Source organism: Cornus florida, unplaced genomic scaffold (assembly GCF_030987335.1).
Source record: "Cornus florida cultivar Cherokee Brave unplaced genomic scaffold, ASM3098733v1 CherokeeBrave_3.0.0_Hap2_Chr01, whole genome shotgun sequence".
Taxonomy (NCBI): domain Eukaryota; kingdom Viridiplantae; phylum Streptophyta; class Magnoliopsida; order Cornales; family Cornaceae; genus Cornus; species Cornus florida.
In genome coordinates, this window is record NW_026775571.1 from 63,131,618 (window position 1) to 63,148,585 (window position 16,968).

General features: G+C 32.4%; 1 protein-coding gene across 1 annotated transcript; it reads right to left on the reverse strand.

The window, feature by feature from the left end:
* Window positions 1-482: 482 nt before the first annotated feature.
* LOC132298826 (mitochondrial import inner membrane translocase subunit TIM50-like) lies at window positions 483-12,740 on the reverse strand. The gene is made up of 10 exons (XM_059795175.1): window positions 12,236-12,740; window positions 7,741-7,829; window positions 7,045-7,081; window positions 6,110-6,171; window positions 5,868-5,981; window positions 5,483-5,587; window positions 5,289-5,387; window positions 2,065-2,221; window positions 1,824-1,926; window positions 483-825 (listed from the first exon to the last, which is right to left on the reverse strand). The coding sequence occupies exons 1-10, from the start codon at window positions 12,528-12,530 to the stop codon at window positions 780-782; spliced, it is 1,107 nt and encodes a 368-aa protein (XP_059651158.1). The 5' UTR covers window positions 12,531-12,740; the 3' UTR covers window positions 483-779.
* Between the last annotated feature and the right edge of the window lie 4,228 nt (window positions 12,741-16,968).

Genomic DNA, 16,968 nt, shown 5'->3' on the forward strand with positions numbered 1-16,968 from the left:
GTAAACTCAATAATTTGATAAAATTTTCAAATTTTCCAAAAAAATATAAATCATTTAACACAAATGACAAAATGAAATTAAACCACATCAAACCAAATGAACACCTCATTCGATAACACAATTAAGCTAAACAAATCAAAATCTCTATAATTTTCCTTAATTAATGTTCACAAATGTATTGCTCGTCAGAGAACCCATATACACAACATAGCTTCCAGTCGGCAATACAGAACTCCAGTAAAACAGTACTTACCGATGATCAAGATATTGCACCCACAAATTAACGGCCTTTGATCCGTGCAAGGCTAATCGAACCAAGTGGACAGCATAACCATATATATATGTGTGTGTGTGTGTGTGTGTGTGATTTGGTTGCTAAACCACAATTAACTAGCCAAAATGATCAAATATCATCAATCCAACCTGCGAATTAACCGGTTTTACTATGCTAACATGCATGTCCACATATTTGATAACATATATAAGACAGAAAAAAGCAAGATTGACAAAAACATACGATCGACACCGTCCAATCTTCCTGATTTCAAATAACATCTCTAGTTAACCACTTTTCATGCCGACATACATAGCCATAAATTGAAGGTAATGAAAAACTAGGGATGTGTCATTAGACTAATAGATTTCTCCCTCAAACAAAAATCAGCCTATACAAAAAAATTGTTTATAATTCGGCAGTTCTCCAATTCATCTGTTTCTTTCACCATAATGGGACTAAATCCTATATAGTTCCTGACAACTAATCCACCGAAACTCTGACCTCAATGTCTCCAAAAACGGCCTTGTGGCTTTTGCCCTTGCTTCCGCCTGCATCAAAGACCAAATTAGAATGTCAGCCAAACGATGTTATCATAACACCCGCAAGTGTAGTCTAAGCTAGATAGGACATCTCCATTGATGGGCATAAATGGACAGCTTCCATTTACTATCATCTACAAATCAAAATGATCCATTCACGAGAGGTCCATCAATGTGGGTGTTCAAGTACTATCAATAAACGGTACGCAGTCAATTTGGCTTCCTAAATGAGAGGAGACAAATGCCTATGTAAATCAACAATTTATTATCCGAAAATTAGACAGCATGGAACGTATATTGTAAAATGGAGCAATCACGAAGATCTCCAAATCAGTGAAATGAGGTATCAATTGCAATCCTAACATTAGAAAACATAAATTTCATAAACAAAAGGGAAGTTTGCATCACAAATTTCTAGTCAAGTACTATACAGTCAACTAGTTTTCAAAAGCAGCACTGCTACAAATTAATCATTCCTAAAAAATGGTATTCACAAGAAAATAGAGTGATTTAAAAATCCTACAAATAATCCCATACATCCAACAAATCCACTCTAATCCCGTATCCCTCACTTCTCTTCCACCCATAACATTGTTAAGTGGCATCCTTCTCGCCAACGTTATTTTCAAATGCTTAAATAAGGAGCACACAAAATCAAGAAATTCAACTAATGAATACTTCCTTGATAACCCACTTAAATTAGATGCATAAAACCTAATCAAGCAGGATCTCCCGTGTGTTGAGTTACACAATGAAAAATACAGCTCAAGACACCGTTAAAGATATAACAGAATAAGATCCAATTAGCAAGTCACATACATATATATAAAATCCATGCAAAATTTGAAATATGGAAGGAATATGTAGCATTTTGAACAGAAACCACAAGGTCCATAGCCAGAGCTTATTTAACCAGTACCTTACAAAGGTAGTTGGCTAAACATAATTGTAAGTGTTCAACTACGCGTCTGCAAATAGTAAACACACATATTGGAAGATACTTTTACCTCTGGAGCTCTTTGGAACGCTCAATGAACTCTTTACCAATATCACGCCCTTGATAAGAGGCTAGTACAGGACGGATATCAGCTGGTCTATGTATAGCAACATCTGCAGCAAACCATGCAGATAATTAATCCTGACATCTAACATAAGTGTAAGCAGTAAATTCGACAAACATGATCATCAAGAACACAATAGTGCCTTCTATAAATATATAATATAGTCTGATAATGACAGGATGCTCACATTCAAGAAACGGGATAAGATCCAACAGTGCTGTATCATCTTCTTCAACCTTCCACGGCTTAATTGGTACATTGTTCTCTGGCTGAAGGCTACTTTCAAGTGCATGACCACTCACGTAAAGAATCCTTGAAGGGTCTCTATTCAGCTTTGAAAGATCCTGCCACCAGGAACACCTTATTAAGAGCATTTCTCCTTTTCATGAAAGTAATATGGCAAGTTGTATCTATCAAGTATGAAGCATCCATCTGAACAATGCTTCACGAGGTAGAATTATATACAGTCACAGGTATGTTCATTCTAAACTTAGTATATATTAAAATGATACAAAAAAAATAAAAAATAAAAATTCTCCTCAAACTACCATAAACAATTCAACCACATGTCTAGGTTAAACCTATGTCTCTCACTCTTGAACTCTCTTTGAGAGAAAGCAAAGGGTTAAATGTCAGTATAAAATTTAAGAGATTACAGAAACCTATATTAGGGAATTATCGATCCCCCTCAAACTACCAACAACATAGGAAACCAGATTTCGAAGACTGGAGTTTTACCCAAAGATAACTCTGAAGCATGCTTCATGACTCACTTTTTTCCATTCAGACCTGTGAACCCCCTTGACTAGAACAAGCATCCTTCTACCTTAAACATGAGTTATAATAAACTGGACCAGAACTCTACAGCCCATCCCAATTTGTCAGCAAAAACAGGAATATATAATTACTAAAAGTGGTGTATAGAGTGACATGGGAAATTTGATAAATTGATTAGCATAATCTAACCTCATTTCTCTTTTACCCAGAAATGTGGGATGATACTATAACGAATAATGAAAAGATTGGCCATGCAAGGTTGTTAAAATCGGGATTCTACGTAAAATCGTTTTGGGCTCCGTAGAATCGGAATCGTAGAATCGGATCGAAAATCATAAGATTCTACCAACTAGTGAAAAAAATAATTCAAACTAACTTCTTAAACAATATAATGTGTAAAATATAGCAAGAATAAGGCCAAAACACACACACACACACACAAAAATTTAAAAAAAAAAAAATTAAAAAAAATAAAATAAAAATTATGAAGGTACCATTCCAAAGTTCAAATATAATATAAAAGGGAATGTAGCTCAAAAGGTAGAGCTCTCATGACAACTATACAATTTGTAAGTTGTGAGGTGTGTGAGAAGATCAAGGTTTGAATCCTAATCCATCACATAAGTTCACAAATCCCAAATCCTAATCCAAACTTCCAACAGCTCCCTTAAAAGAAGAGAACACAAATAAAATAGAAAAGGAACTAAACATAGTTATTAGTTACAAAACATAATGTAAAGAAGTAAAGTACAGAACAGAATTAAAGGGTCCATTCTTCATGCTTAAAAAAAAATAAACAATTGATCAGAAACAGGGAAAAAAAATAAAAAATTTGAACAGCAACAGAAGAAAATAAAATAAAATAAAATAAAAAATAAAAAATAGAATTGGGGATTAGGGCTAAATAGTTTTTTTTTTTTCTTATTTATATGGACTTTTTTTGGGCCCCAAAACTGTGGACCTTTCTTATTTAGAGAACCCAACACTTAAGAAAGTGAACCAGACCCAAAAACAAAGCCCAAACAAAAAATATCTCAGAATCTTCTATTTGCGATTCTACTACGATTCAACACGATTCTATACGATTATGCACAGGGAGCAATTTCTATACGAGTTGACTCGTTTTGGATTGGTAAGATCGTAGAATCGTGCGATTCTACGATCCAGGATCGCGATTTTGACAACCTTGGGCCATGTAAGCGCCCCAAAAAGTAAAAGGATCATTACACTTTCTACATGGTAATTAATAAGATAATTTTTATTTGTGTCACTTAATTCATTGAGGAATGATAGATAACGCGAAAGAGAAAACGCGAAAACTCCCCAAATCTGACTTGGGCCACTTGGCTAAGCCACGTCAGAGTTAAAAAAGAAAGAGTCATCTCTTACATGGTAAAACTGAAAGGGGGAAAAAAAATAAATAAATAAAAATAAAGATGGAAAAAGAATAGTGCTTCCTCTTTCCTCTCATTAACTGGAAACTAAAATCTCTTCCTCTTCCCCATTACCATAATCCTAAATCACAATACATAACAGATTATAAATGATACTGTATTTGTTTTGTTAAAATCAATAATTAAGGAAGTTTCGACTATTAAAATGATTTGACATATTCAAATTGTATAGTTCGAATTTTTACCAAGTAATTTCCAGTTAGTGATTTTATCTTTTGCTCTCTCCCTCCAATTTTGGAGAGTTTTTAGTTTAAGGGGAAAGAGGAAGCACCATGTTTTCTTTTCTTTTTTTTCCTTTTTTTTTTTTTGTTTCTTTCCTGTGTTTTTTTCCTTTCAGTTTCCATGTAAGAGATAACTTAACTTTTCTTTTTAACTCTAACGTAATGACGTGGCCTAGCCAAATCAGATTCGGGGAGTTTTCGCATTTTCTCTTTCGCGTTGCCTATCATTACTCTAATTCATTATATAATTGTTTGTATAGCATGAAAATGAACAAAACTTGAGTAAATAAGGTAAGCACCACAAAGTAAGAAACATGGCTGTTTGAAAGAGCTCCAAAAACAATAAACATTGTTGCCGGATTCATTTTGGACAGACAACAAAACTGTCTACTAATTGCACAATTCAGAACTCAAAGATAGAAAAACAGATTACTTTGTGAAACTATTTTTAGCACCTTTGTCACCAAACAATTCAACACCACCAAGCAAAGTCAAAGTTGCAGTCCATGATTGCAAGAATCCAAACATGTGGATATATAAAATAAATCGGAAGGATGGAACAGAACCAGAGTTTAGCAGTGCAATGTGGATCAACATGATAGTTGAACAATGCATTCAAGCACAAAGCACAGCCAGCTCCATTACTAGGTGCAAACTCTTTTAACACTAAAATGCATACACAGCACCTACACATGAACCACATTTTTAATTTAAAGAGCAATGATATTTTAAAATAATATCATATTTCTTTACAAAAATTAAAAAGATTCCCCATAATCGACACAAATATACATGTAGGGGCACAACATCAAATGGATAATTTGGTATAATAACAAACTATATGACAATCTCCTATGAAGGAAAAAGAAGCAGCATATTATGATGACCACAAAAGCTCTGGAAAACTATGTGATAAAATAAATGTCACATGTAATATGTGAGGAAAATTATCAACTTACTCTATAATGCTTCCCGTCTTGATATCTAGTTGCACTCCTCGATAGCCTATATCTTATACATTGCTTCGAATCCAACCTGTCAACAACAGGATCAACATACTGCATATGCAAGAAAAACAACGTTAGTGTTAATGGTGAAACTTACAACCTAAATAAATGATGACACAATATAGGGAATAAAGAATCAAAATTACCATACTCGGCAGGTCTGAATACACTATAATTTCATAAAACTGAGCCAGATGTTCCAAAAAGGCATCAACTCCAGGCCTTTTGAATGTTCGCCAGCCTCTATCACGCTTTACAAAGTGAAAAAAGGAATAAATAGATAAATAAAGACATTAACATCATGCAACATATAAACAAATCAACCATGCTAAACCATTTGGAATAACTGAAATCTTTTGTAGGACTATCATAGCTCCAAAAGGAGAGTCAAAAAATAAACCATTGCACATGATGATAAAACATATCCATAATAAATGTCTGTAGTAATGCCATACAACCATTCTATCAATTTTTAAAAGAGTTAAAATAAAGAAAAAATAATAAATCAAACCATTAAGAGTCAAACCTTACCTTCCAATCAGAGTATAATAGTGTCTCGTTGACATCTAACACAAGTGTAAACACATGCTGCTCCATGGGGTGCAAATCAGGAAGGAGCTTATCTGAGGTTGGTTCCGTAAAACCCTATAACGAATCAAGAAGACTTTAGATTCGTTCCAAACAAAAAATGAAAGAAAGAATAAAGAAAAATAAGAAAAAGCAATGGAAAACAAGATAAAGTACCAGTCAATATAAAGTATATAACTACTTACTCGAACATGCTCCTCAATCGACCTCCTCAAATCTAAGTAAAGTTCAACTGACTTAGCAGGCACTGAAATACACAGAAAGGAGGCAAACTTATGATGATAATTGATAGTAAGGAAAGAATGGCAATATGATAATGATGATGGTCACAAGGCATAAGCTGAAATTGGAATTTCGCAATTAACAAAACAACATTGTGGAGTATGTAAATGTCATTTTGCCAGTGGAGACAGTAGAACTGTAGAACGTACATAAAGCTAAACATATAGCAATGACCCTAACATTTCTGTGTGAAGCATCTCCTATCCTAAGGCATGGTTTTGTCATTTGATGGGTAACAAGCCACAAATTGAGAAGAAAGGAAACAAATTGGGGGCACACTGTTTGTGCCACAACCACCTATGTCACATGCAAACAAACTCATCCATGGAACATCCAGTTTCCACATTACTAGCTCTGGAAAACTACTATAACAAAAATGACAATATTAGTAATCTTTGAGTTCTTCAGCATTCTAAATCTTGGAACAGTTAAAATATCTCTTTCTTTTGCATAACAACAAGAACAAACTTCAATAAAGATTAGGTAGTTCTAGATGTTCACACATTCTAAGGGCATTTCTTGAAGAAAAAAAACTGATACACCTCTCCTTTTCACTTCAGTAGCTGAATTTAGCAAACATAGGCAAGGCTAACAAGTGTCTGTCTTACAAAATGATGATATTTATATTACTGCTTTGAAAGAAAAATACTGAACAATAAAATAGATCTATATTGAAATAAACTAATCAGTTAGAATTAACAATTAAGTATAATATACCTAGCAATAGATGCTCAGTCCATAAGAAGACAATACATAATCTTCGAGGAATAGAACGCATGAACATAAAAGGAGGAACAAAGTATTTGATTAGTAATATGAATATGAAAACAAACCCGACCTGTCATTGCAGCAGAATAGAGCGAACCTTGAAATTTCTGCACAAGTGATTGACAGCAAAATGTTATTCTCTGTGTTTCATAACCTTAAAACCATTGAAGTAACAATGGTAGTGTATTTGTACCATAAAAATGAGACTCCAATTAGATACACAAATCCTTGCATGCACCTATATCCACACACAAACTAACAAGACTGTCCATCCCAAAGCTGTGGTAGCAAAGTAGGGGAGCGTTCGGCACGACATTTAAAAGAAAGGGAGAGGGTCAAGGGTTGTTCAATTCTTGTCATTTAGGGGACTAGCTATAGTGTAAATGGTAAGGTAATACAAAACATTGGCAAAAACATATAATAGTTCAATTATTTGCACTTGAAAGAGAAATTGGCACTCAATCAACTAAACAATGTCTGTTATCACAATAGTTGATGAACTAATCAAGTAATAACTTCGTGAGCAAAGTAGCTCCTTTTTTCAAAATATATGTTCTTCTATATCAATAGATTGATATTCTTGACTCCTAAAATTGCTTCATGACCAAAACAGCTTCTTGCCTGGTTAAAACACTTAATTTCTCTGGGATTTCTTAAATTCTCTGGGATTTGAAATTGCAAGTCCACCACCATGTCGATATTACTAAAAATTACAATCCCAAATACATAATTTACAGCCAAATAATAGAATGTTATGCAGACTCACATCAAGAGCAGATGCACCATCCCCTATGGTATAATTTGCAGATGCACGCAACGTCTTTGTCTTCTCATCCACCTCATCCAAAGTATAAGCTGCAAATAAACAACAGATATGATTGCGATCGTAGTGAGTAATGAATTATTGGTCAATATGCCAAGCAACAGCATTTTGTTTATAAACTAGTCAAAGCCCTTGACACCATGAGCCCTTCATTACTATTTTTTAGCGTCTTCTGCATTTCATAACAAGAAATTGACTTTGCAACATCACCCAAATTCAAACTTTCAAAAAAAAAAAATCACCCAAATTTAAGCAATATTAAGTGATGACCAATACAAAGCAAAATTAGCAACAGAAAAAAAAAATTTAAAAGAGGAAAATATTAACATCCATAAAGACCAAGATATAATTTTTTTCTACAATAACAAATACAGAACTAAATAGGACTGTTAAGTTACAGTTATTATCAAACCTTCATGCTATGCATGTTCTAAATTCTCTGAAATCTCCTTACAGTGTTCAAGAATCGCTAGACTGATTCAAGAGTCATCAATCCCCTTTCTTTGTTTCGTTCAAGAAGATCTCCAAAGAAGAAGAAGAAGAGAGAGAGAGAGAGAGAGATAGGGAGGAGGAGGAAAAAGGAGAGATATACTGATGCAAATAATATACAGGAAAGATTTAGAATATACTAGGGGGGGGAAAAAAAAAAAGGATAATTGGATTCAAGGCCAATATTGTCACTTGGAAACATTCTAATGTAGAAGTTGCCAAAGCGATGAACTACCTTTAAATTGTATTGCTGTTTTTATGTTTTAAATTTTTAACATCACTTCGATAATTTTGGTCTAAGAAGCACGGATATGACACGACACCGACACGACGACACGGCAAATCCAAAAAAATTAGGACACGGACACGACGAATAGTATATATATATATATGATGTAGTACTTTAAAAATTACTAAGTGTTGCTATTTTTCATCAACCTCACAATGAAAAAAAAAAAAACACAAATCATAACTCATAACTAATAAACTATAAAAGAACAATGTTGCAGAATTATAAAACCAAATAAAAAACAAGACATTAGAATAATAACTAGTATAATTTAATCGTCATTGCAACTTTACTCCAAATACAAAAGCATAGACAGAAAGGACTATTAACTAAGAAGCACGGACACTCCAAAATGGGCGAAGAATCCGTGTCCGACACGTGTCGGACACGGATACGCGTCAGACACGCCCCGACACATGTCGGACACGCCAAAAAACGTGTCTGGAATTTTTTTATTTTTTTTAATTTTCGGACACGGCTTGGACAGCTCGGACACACTTTTCTGGAATTTTTTTTTTTTTTTTTTTTAATGCTGATATTTCATTTTTTTTTTTTTTAATGCTGATGTGTTCTATTCTTTGTTTTGTACTACCCTAAAGATGCTGATATATATCTATACTAACCTAAAGATGCCACAATTCGCCGTATCCGTGTCCTAAAGATACTGATATATATATATACTAACATATCAGTGATATATATATATATATATATATATATATATATATATATATATATCAGCATTAATAATTTTTTTAAAAAAACACTGATATGTTTAGGTTGGAATATATATATATATATATACACACACTATTCGCCGTGTCAGTGTCCTAATTTTTTTGGATTTGCCGTGTCCGTGTCGTGTCGTATCCGTATCAGTGCTTCTTAGACTATTAACATTCAGGACTGTTTAACATTCAGGACTTTACTGTTAGCACTTAATATTCACAAAAACCTAAAGGCTAGTCCCCAAAAAAGATACAAAAACGAAGTCAGTGTACTATCATCTATTCCCATCCATCATTTGACCTAGGACTTTTACCATTTACAATACCAAAAGGGTAGTAAAAAACAAAAAAAAGAACATATCAGCATTCAAAAAAAAAAAAATTCCAGAAGTGTCCGTGCCGTGTCCGCGGAGTGTCCGTGTCGTGCCCGAAAATTCAGAAAAAATAAAAAATTCCAGACACGTTTTTTGGCATGTCCGACACGGATTCTTCGCCCATTTTGGAGTGTCCGTGCTTCCTAGATTTTGGTTTTGGGCAGTAGAATGGGCTTCCATGTTGGACTTTTGACTGTGAGCTTACTTATGTATTTTATGGCAGGGTTTGTGAATCTAATGAGTTTAAAATGGTCCAAACCATTTTGTCAAATTTGGCCACCAGATTGCTTGTTCAGAAACTTCCCTTGGTATCCCATCTCTAGAACTTCATATAAGGTGAAGAATTGGCCTTCTCTTCGAAAATAGAATAAGGAAATCCTTTAATTATATTAGCTGTGAGCCTGTGATATGAAGTGCATATTTTCTTTGGTGTCATTGCAATTGCCAAGGCTTCTCACTCCTACTTCCATTCTCTCTCTTAAAATTTTCAATCTTATTTCTCTAAGTTGTTCCTTCCGCTCTGATATAAAGTTATTAGTGCACAGAACACCGATCTTACATCATTTACAATTAACATGAATTATCAATTACCAACGTTTTTTTTTTTTTTTTTTGATAAGTATCAATTACCAACATTTTTGGTTTCTAAAACACCAAATAGGAGTGTTAAATGTTTCTGGACTGTTAAACCTTCAAGCTAAAAATGTTCCAAAATTCTCAGGGTTCTCAATTCTAGAGAGCTCTAAGAGTAGTTTGATATTATTTATACTAAATCCATTCTCTTTCTTCTTTCAGTAAAAAATGTTTCTTCTAGAGTGTTCTAAAAAATAGTTTGTTCCTTCCTCTAATGTAAAGTTACTAGTGCTGAGATTATGGATCCCACAGCATTTAAACTTTACATAAATAAAGAAAATATTTTGTTTCTAAGTACATGTACACCGCCAACTCACATGCCCACTATTGTCCCAACGACTTGAGAAATTGAGCTAAAGGCTCAGGACTATAAATTGTAGATATTTAATATAAAAATAAAAAATAAAAGGAATGTAATTATTCAGCCATTGCCAAACCGCCACACTTTAAATGTTCTAAACTTCTCTGATCCGTAATAGTGCTCTGGAAATACCATGAAGTAATTTTTACTAAATCCCTTCTTATTCAATTAACGTCCGCAAAGAGAAAAAGGTTTACACTTTACAAGAATTATCAACAATTTTGGTATTACATGCATAAATAATATATTTTTACTTCTAATAACATTTGCATATCAGATATAAGAGATAGTTCCAGATGTATAAGTAAGGAAGAGAAAGAGAGAGAGATTAAACAAAGAAATAACAAAATTGACTATTACAGGAAGAACTAAACCATAAGTAGCATAATTAGAAGCAAGTTCCTGTAAGAACTCCATTTATTTCGATATAGATTCTTTGCACTAAAAATTGTTTTTCTTGTAGTATGCCATTTTCTTTCTCATTTGATTGAATCAAACTATGAACATTATTTAGTTTACAAATACCAAGATGCAGGAAAGGCACTTACATAAGCATGTAGAGGACATTCATATCGACAAACATATTTGCAATATAAGCACATTTTTAGTTTGTAAATGAATTGAGTATATTGAAATGTAGGCACTCGACTTCTTGATGTAAATATCAAAGAAAGTGGAGTGTCAGAGGCTTTTTTTTTTTTTGAAGTGCTAATTAATTTCCCTATATATATGCACATATGTGAGTTACATCTACCAGTGTATTATGCGCACACATAAACACATAATTCTCTATGTTATCTTTTGTTCTTTATGTTTTAAAATATCTACATTCTCTGAGTTATTTTCATTTTGGTGTTGTTTGATAACCCAATTCAACACTTAATTTTGAATGGATTAAAAGGTTATTAATTAAGTGTGTTCGATAATGCATTTTAAATGTCACCTAAAAAATAAGTTTCACTTAAAATGAGGAAAAGTTTTAAGTGACAGTGACTTCATTTATCACTGATTGTGAAGAACACTTAAAATCTAAAAAAATCTCAATTTACAGTTACCTTTAAAACTTCAGCACTCAAACTTAAGCTCTTAAAATTGTGAGTACTTTATTTTTAGTTTTATCAAAGACTTCATAAAATTGTGAACAAGCGCCAAACACCAGAAATGGAATCTTGAAATTCTAGGTTCTGTGGTTAGGTTTCAAATTATTCACTTTTCAGCGATACCTAAATGGTTCAAGATCGTGCTTGTGCAATTATAGAAGCGAATTTAAGAACAATATTCTGGTTTCAGAACACATAAATACATGAACAAAAATACATTTACAAATATACCGAAATTGATGTATAACTAGTGCCATATACCGAAATTATTTTCTTTAATCATTTGCTGTTTCCTCCAATTTTGTTGCTTATTGAATTTTTTTTACCAATAAGAAAAAATTGGAGGAAACATAATTTCTATGATTCAAGAATGTTCAAATAACCTTCACATATTCTTGCACCGTCCACTTATATCACATATTTGACATCTAGAAGTTACATGACAAAACGTAAAGAACACAAACCGTAGGTGGCGTAACCAGTAGACGCAACACCGCCGGTGAGAGCTGCAATGAGCCCGTACTTGAGAAAACTCCATCCCTTCTTCTCTGTTCCGATTTCCGCTGCTGCTGGTGGAGGCGGAGGCGGAAGCGGAGGCGGCGGAGGAGGAGGAGTGTGAGGTGGTGGAGGTTGATTGTTGAGGATAGATGAAGCGGAAGTTATTGGTTCTTTGGCAGGATCTTTAACGATGTTCGATGAAAAACGTCGATTTTTCTTCAAAATGGTAGAGAAAACCCTAGATCGAACTATCGCAGACATTGATGATCTACTTTTATTCAGAGAGAGAGAGAGGGGGGGGGGGGGGGGGGGAGGGTTTTGTAAGGGTTTTTTGCGAAAATGAGCAGTCTTTATGGGCCCCAGTTGGTTTGGACCCCAAGTAAACCCATGCTCCTAAACAAATGTGTTCATAAATCGTGGACAGAACCCTAAATGCCCTATGAAAAAAAAGAAAAAACCCTAAATGCCCTACTGTGAGGGTCTTGTCGCATATCATACTTCAACAGGAAATAGAGATTGGTTACGCATATGCGCGTATTACCCAACAACAGTGTTACTTTTTGGATCAAAAAGTGGCGTTTGATAAAACTAAATATTAAGGCTGTGTTTGTTTTGACTGTAAAATATTTTTTTTGGAAATATTTTTTTTTAATAAAATATATTTTTATTTTGACTGTAAAATATTTTTTTTGGAAATATTTTTGTATTAATAAAATATTTTTTTATTTTTATTATGTAAGTGTTTGGCAAACGGAGCCTAAATAGTAAAAAAAAATTTAAGAATTGAATTTTAAATGCTAGAGTTTTTAAGTAATAATTAAAAATAAATATTTTTTAAAATTAATAACATTAGTGATATCTCTTTCACTTAAATTTTTATCTTATTTTAAGAGGTGTTTAGCATTTTTAATAATATTCAAATTACATTATTAAACACACTTAATTGAATAAGTCCTTAATTCGTTCAAAATTAAGCGCTGAATTGAGTTATCAAATAATACTATTAAGTCTCTAATCCATTAGTATTAGAGCAAGACTTAGTCTTAGATTCATTTCATGTCAAGCACCCGTCTTCGCTTGGGAAGTGCTCGGATCTATACCTAGTAGGCAAGATAATCCAACCGCAACTAGGTTCGACTGAACCTTTCAAGACTCATTGAATATACTCATAAAATTTTCGTTTTTATATGACTATTGATAGAATTAGTTCAACGAATGTCAGGTTTTAGTACCATTAAGTTACTACTATAGTCTAGACAATTAAAAATGTTATACATCAATTTGCTAAAAAGCAGATGTTACTATACAACCTTTTTATAAAAATAAGAAAATAAAATTCATACCAACTTGGTAAAAATCATTCTTACTTACTAAACAACGGAGTTTGTTAAAATATTTTATATATATATATATATATATTAAAAGTATAAAGTATTTCAGTACATTATTGAATTTTAATATTTTTATACATTAATGATTTAATACAGTGATATAGCAGAAAGAAATAAATTGTTTCAAATCATTTAGTTGTATTCGAGACTACTTTCACTTTGAAGTTCAAACCTAATAGACTAATTTAGTTGCATCAAAATTCTTATATCTTCTCACTCTCAAATCTCTAGAGACTTTAAAAATTTAATATTACATAAGTAAATTGTTACAGGTAGATTTTGTCTCACATTGAATTTGGATGAAAGTTGAAATATATAAAAATGGATAAGTATGCATCACTACTCAATACTTTAAGTTTTTGGATAAATTGACAAACGTCTATCATTACAGATATTAATATCAAAATCAAACCCAATTCTTAATCCGCTAATGTTATAGTTTGACTAGAGCGCCTGGACAAGCGCCCACCCTTATTTACATAAAACGACTATAGACTTTTTCTCAGATTGTTGTTGCTCTTCCCTCTCAAATTCATTTTTTTGTCCCTCTCTCTAAATATCCTCTAAATACTTGCACTCTCCGGCCTTATTTTCTCTCAATATATCTCTCTTTCATAACACAGAAGCGCGCACACTCACACATATATATATATATATCTTATTTTGTGAGCATATTAATAAATCAAGGGATAAAAACAGTATTCATTCAATTTTTTTTTTTTTTTTTACATAAGTATTTATTTATTCATTTTCTTTTACTGTTATTATTCTCTGCTCATGTTTATGAGGGATATTTGAAAAGTGATGGTTGCGGAACAATGCAAATTCTAATGTTGACTCGATGTGATAAAAATAAATTAATGTACTAAAACCACTATAAATTAATGTGCTAATGTTATAGTTTGACAAGAGCGCCTGGACAAGCGCCCACCCTTATTTACATAAAATCACTATAGACTTTTTCTCAGATTGTTGTTGCTCTTCCCTCTCAAATTCATTTTTTTGTCCCTCTCTCTAAATATCCTCTAAATACTTGCACTCTCCGGCCTTATTTTCTCTCAATATATCTCTCTTTCATAACACAGAAGCGCGCACACTCACACACACATATATATATCTTATTTTGTGAGCATATTAATAAATCAAGGGATAAAAACAGTATTCATTCAATTTTTTTTTTTTTTTTTACATAAGTATTTATTTATTCATTTTCTTTTACTGTTATTATTCTCTGCTCATGTTTATGAGGGATATTTGAAAAGTGATGGTTGCGGAACAATGCAAATTCTAATGTTGACTCGATGTGATAAAAATAAATTAATGTACTAAAACCACTATAAATTAATTTGCTAATGTTATAGTTTGACTAGAGCGCCTGGACAAGCGCCCACCCTTATTTACATAAAACCACTATAGACTTTTTCTCAGATTGTTGTTGCTCTTCCCTCTCAAATTCATTTTTTTGTCCCTCTCTCTAAATATCCTCTAAATACTTGCACTCTCCGGCCTTATTTTCTCTCAATATATCTCTCTTTCATAACACAGAAGCGCGCACACTCACACATATATATATATATCTTATTTTGTGAGCATATTAATAAATCAAGGGATAAAAACAGTATTCATTCATTTTTTTTTTTTTTTTTACATAAGTATTTATTTATTCATTTTCTTTTACTGTTATTATTCTCTGCTCATGTTTATGAGGGATATTTGAAAAGTGATGGTTGCGGAACAATGCAAATTCTAATGTTGACTCGATGTGATAAAAATAAATTAATGTACTAAAAAGTTCTAAATGTAGAGATTCATGAAGTCGCTACATAATATTAGATTATTGTAAGTCACTTTAAATATATATATATATATATTACGAAATGTGATTTTCGAATAATTTCTCAGAATGATTTTTGAAAAGGCCTTTTTTTAAAAATAGTTTCATGTAAGTCATGTCACGGTAATTCATGCGATTGGAGTTCGATTGTATCAGGAGAATGTCTTAGGTACTCCTGAAGCGTCCACAAAATATTATGATTATCACATTCTGAAATAATATTTTTATATATTTTTATCCTTCGAAATTTTAGAAAAAATTGCAACCAGTTTGAAAAAATATTTTTGTTTGTTAAAGAATTCAATGTTTATCCTCTTTGTCTGATTGTAATTTTAAGTTTTGGAAAAATCATGAAAATTGAGTTTTTGGTCTTCTCGGGACTTTAATGATGCATGAGTTTTTGAAAAAAAATACATTAAACCCCGATTAAATGAGGAAATATAGTACTGTAATTTTGGAGAAAATTAATTAATTTTGCATTCTCTACTTACTTATATTTCTTCATTTAATTGGATATGATTTTTTATATATAAAAAATAACATATGAATTTATAAAAAAACATGATTTGTCCCGCGACGAATTTTGATAGGAGTTGAAGTGTTGAATCGGTGTCACGCCAAGCTCCCACGTAGGGCATCTGGGTTTGGACCTCGGGTAGGCAGGGTGGCTTGGCATTACTCGGATTTGGGTGCGAGAGAATGTTACAAGTGGGACTTCTCCACATCAGGAGTTGAAGTGTGTATACAGGGGCACAGCTCAATCTAATTTGAAACCTTAGGCGGAAAATAAAAAGTGGCCTTTTTAACCATATAAATAAAATTAGTCACAACTCAAAAACAAAATATAAAAATATATATACACACACAAATTTATAATAACAAAAGTTAATAAATTTAAAAATAATTAAAGAAAAAGAACCATTAAACCTAGTTTAGAAAACCCAAATCTAATACTTCTATAAATTTTTTAATAGAATAAAAAAAAACAAAAAAAAACGTTCATAACAACTGTAAGAGCATCTCCAGCGGTCTGTTGAAATATATTTTTGTGTAAAATATACACTGCCACCTATGATGTGTAAATTTTTTTCATTTCCAACAGTTTATTAAGATATATTGCCATACCACCAATGTGTAAAAGGGTTGTATATTTTACACAACATTTTTACACTACCGGATCAACATATTTCATTTTTTATCTCTCTTCTTGTTCCATTAAAAAATCAACCATATATTAAGTAGTTTTGTAAAAGTTATGTGGGGTCCTTACATGATTCATGGTTGATTGTCATTGGGAGATATATTTTTACACAAAAAAGTATAAAACAACCATTAGAGTTAAAATTAAATAATCCAAAATTTTTGTATAAACTCATCATAACACATCAGATTTATAAAAAAAAATAAAAAAAATACACAACGGTTGGAGATGCTCCAAACTTGTGACGAGAGTATAAGGAGAAGAAGATAAAAC

Excerpts from the sequence above, each read along its gene's own strand:
- LOC132298826 (XM_059795175.1), bottom strand. The coding sequence starts at position 12,530 with ATGTCTGCGATAGTTCGATCTAGGGTTTTCTCTACCATTTTGAAGAAA. Across the intron at positions 6,172-7,044 it reads CTATTCTGCTGCAATGACAG|TGCCTGCTAAGTCAGTTGAA; the intron begins GTCGGGTTTGTT and ends TGTGTATTTCAG. Across the intron at positions 2,222-5,288 it reads AAGACGGGAAGCATTATAGA|GATCTTTCAAAGCTGAATAG; the intron begins GTAAGTTGATAA and ends TCCTGGTGGCAG.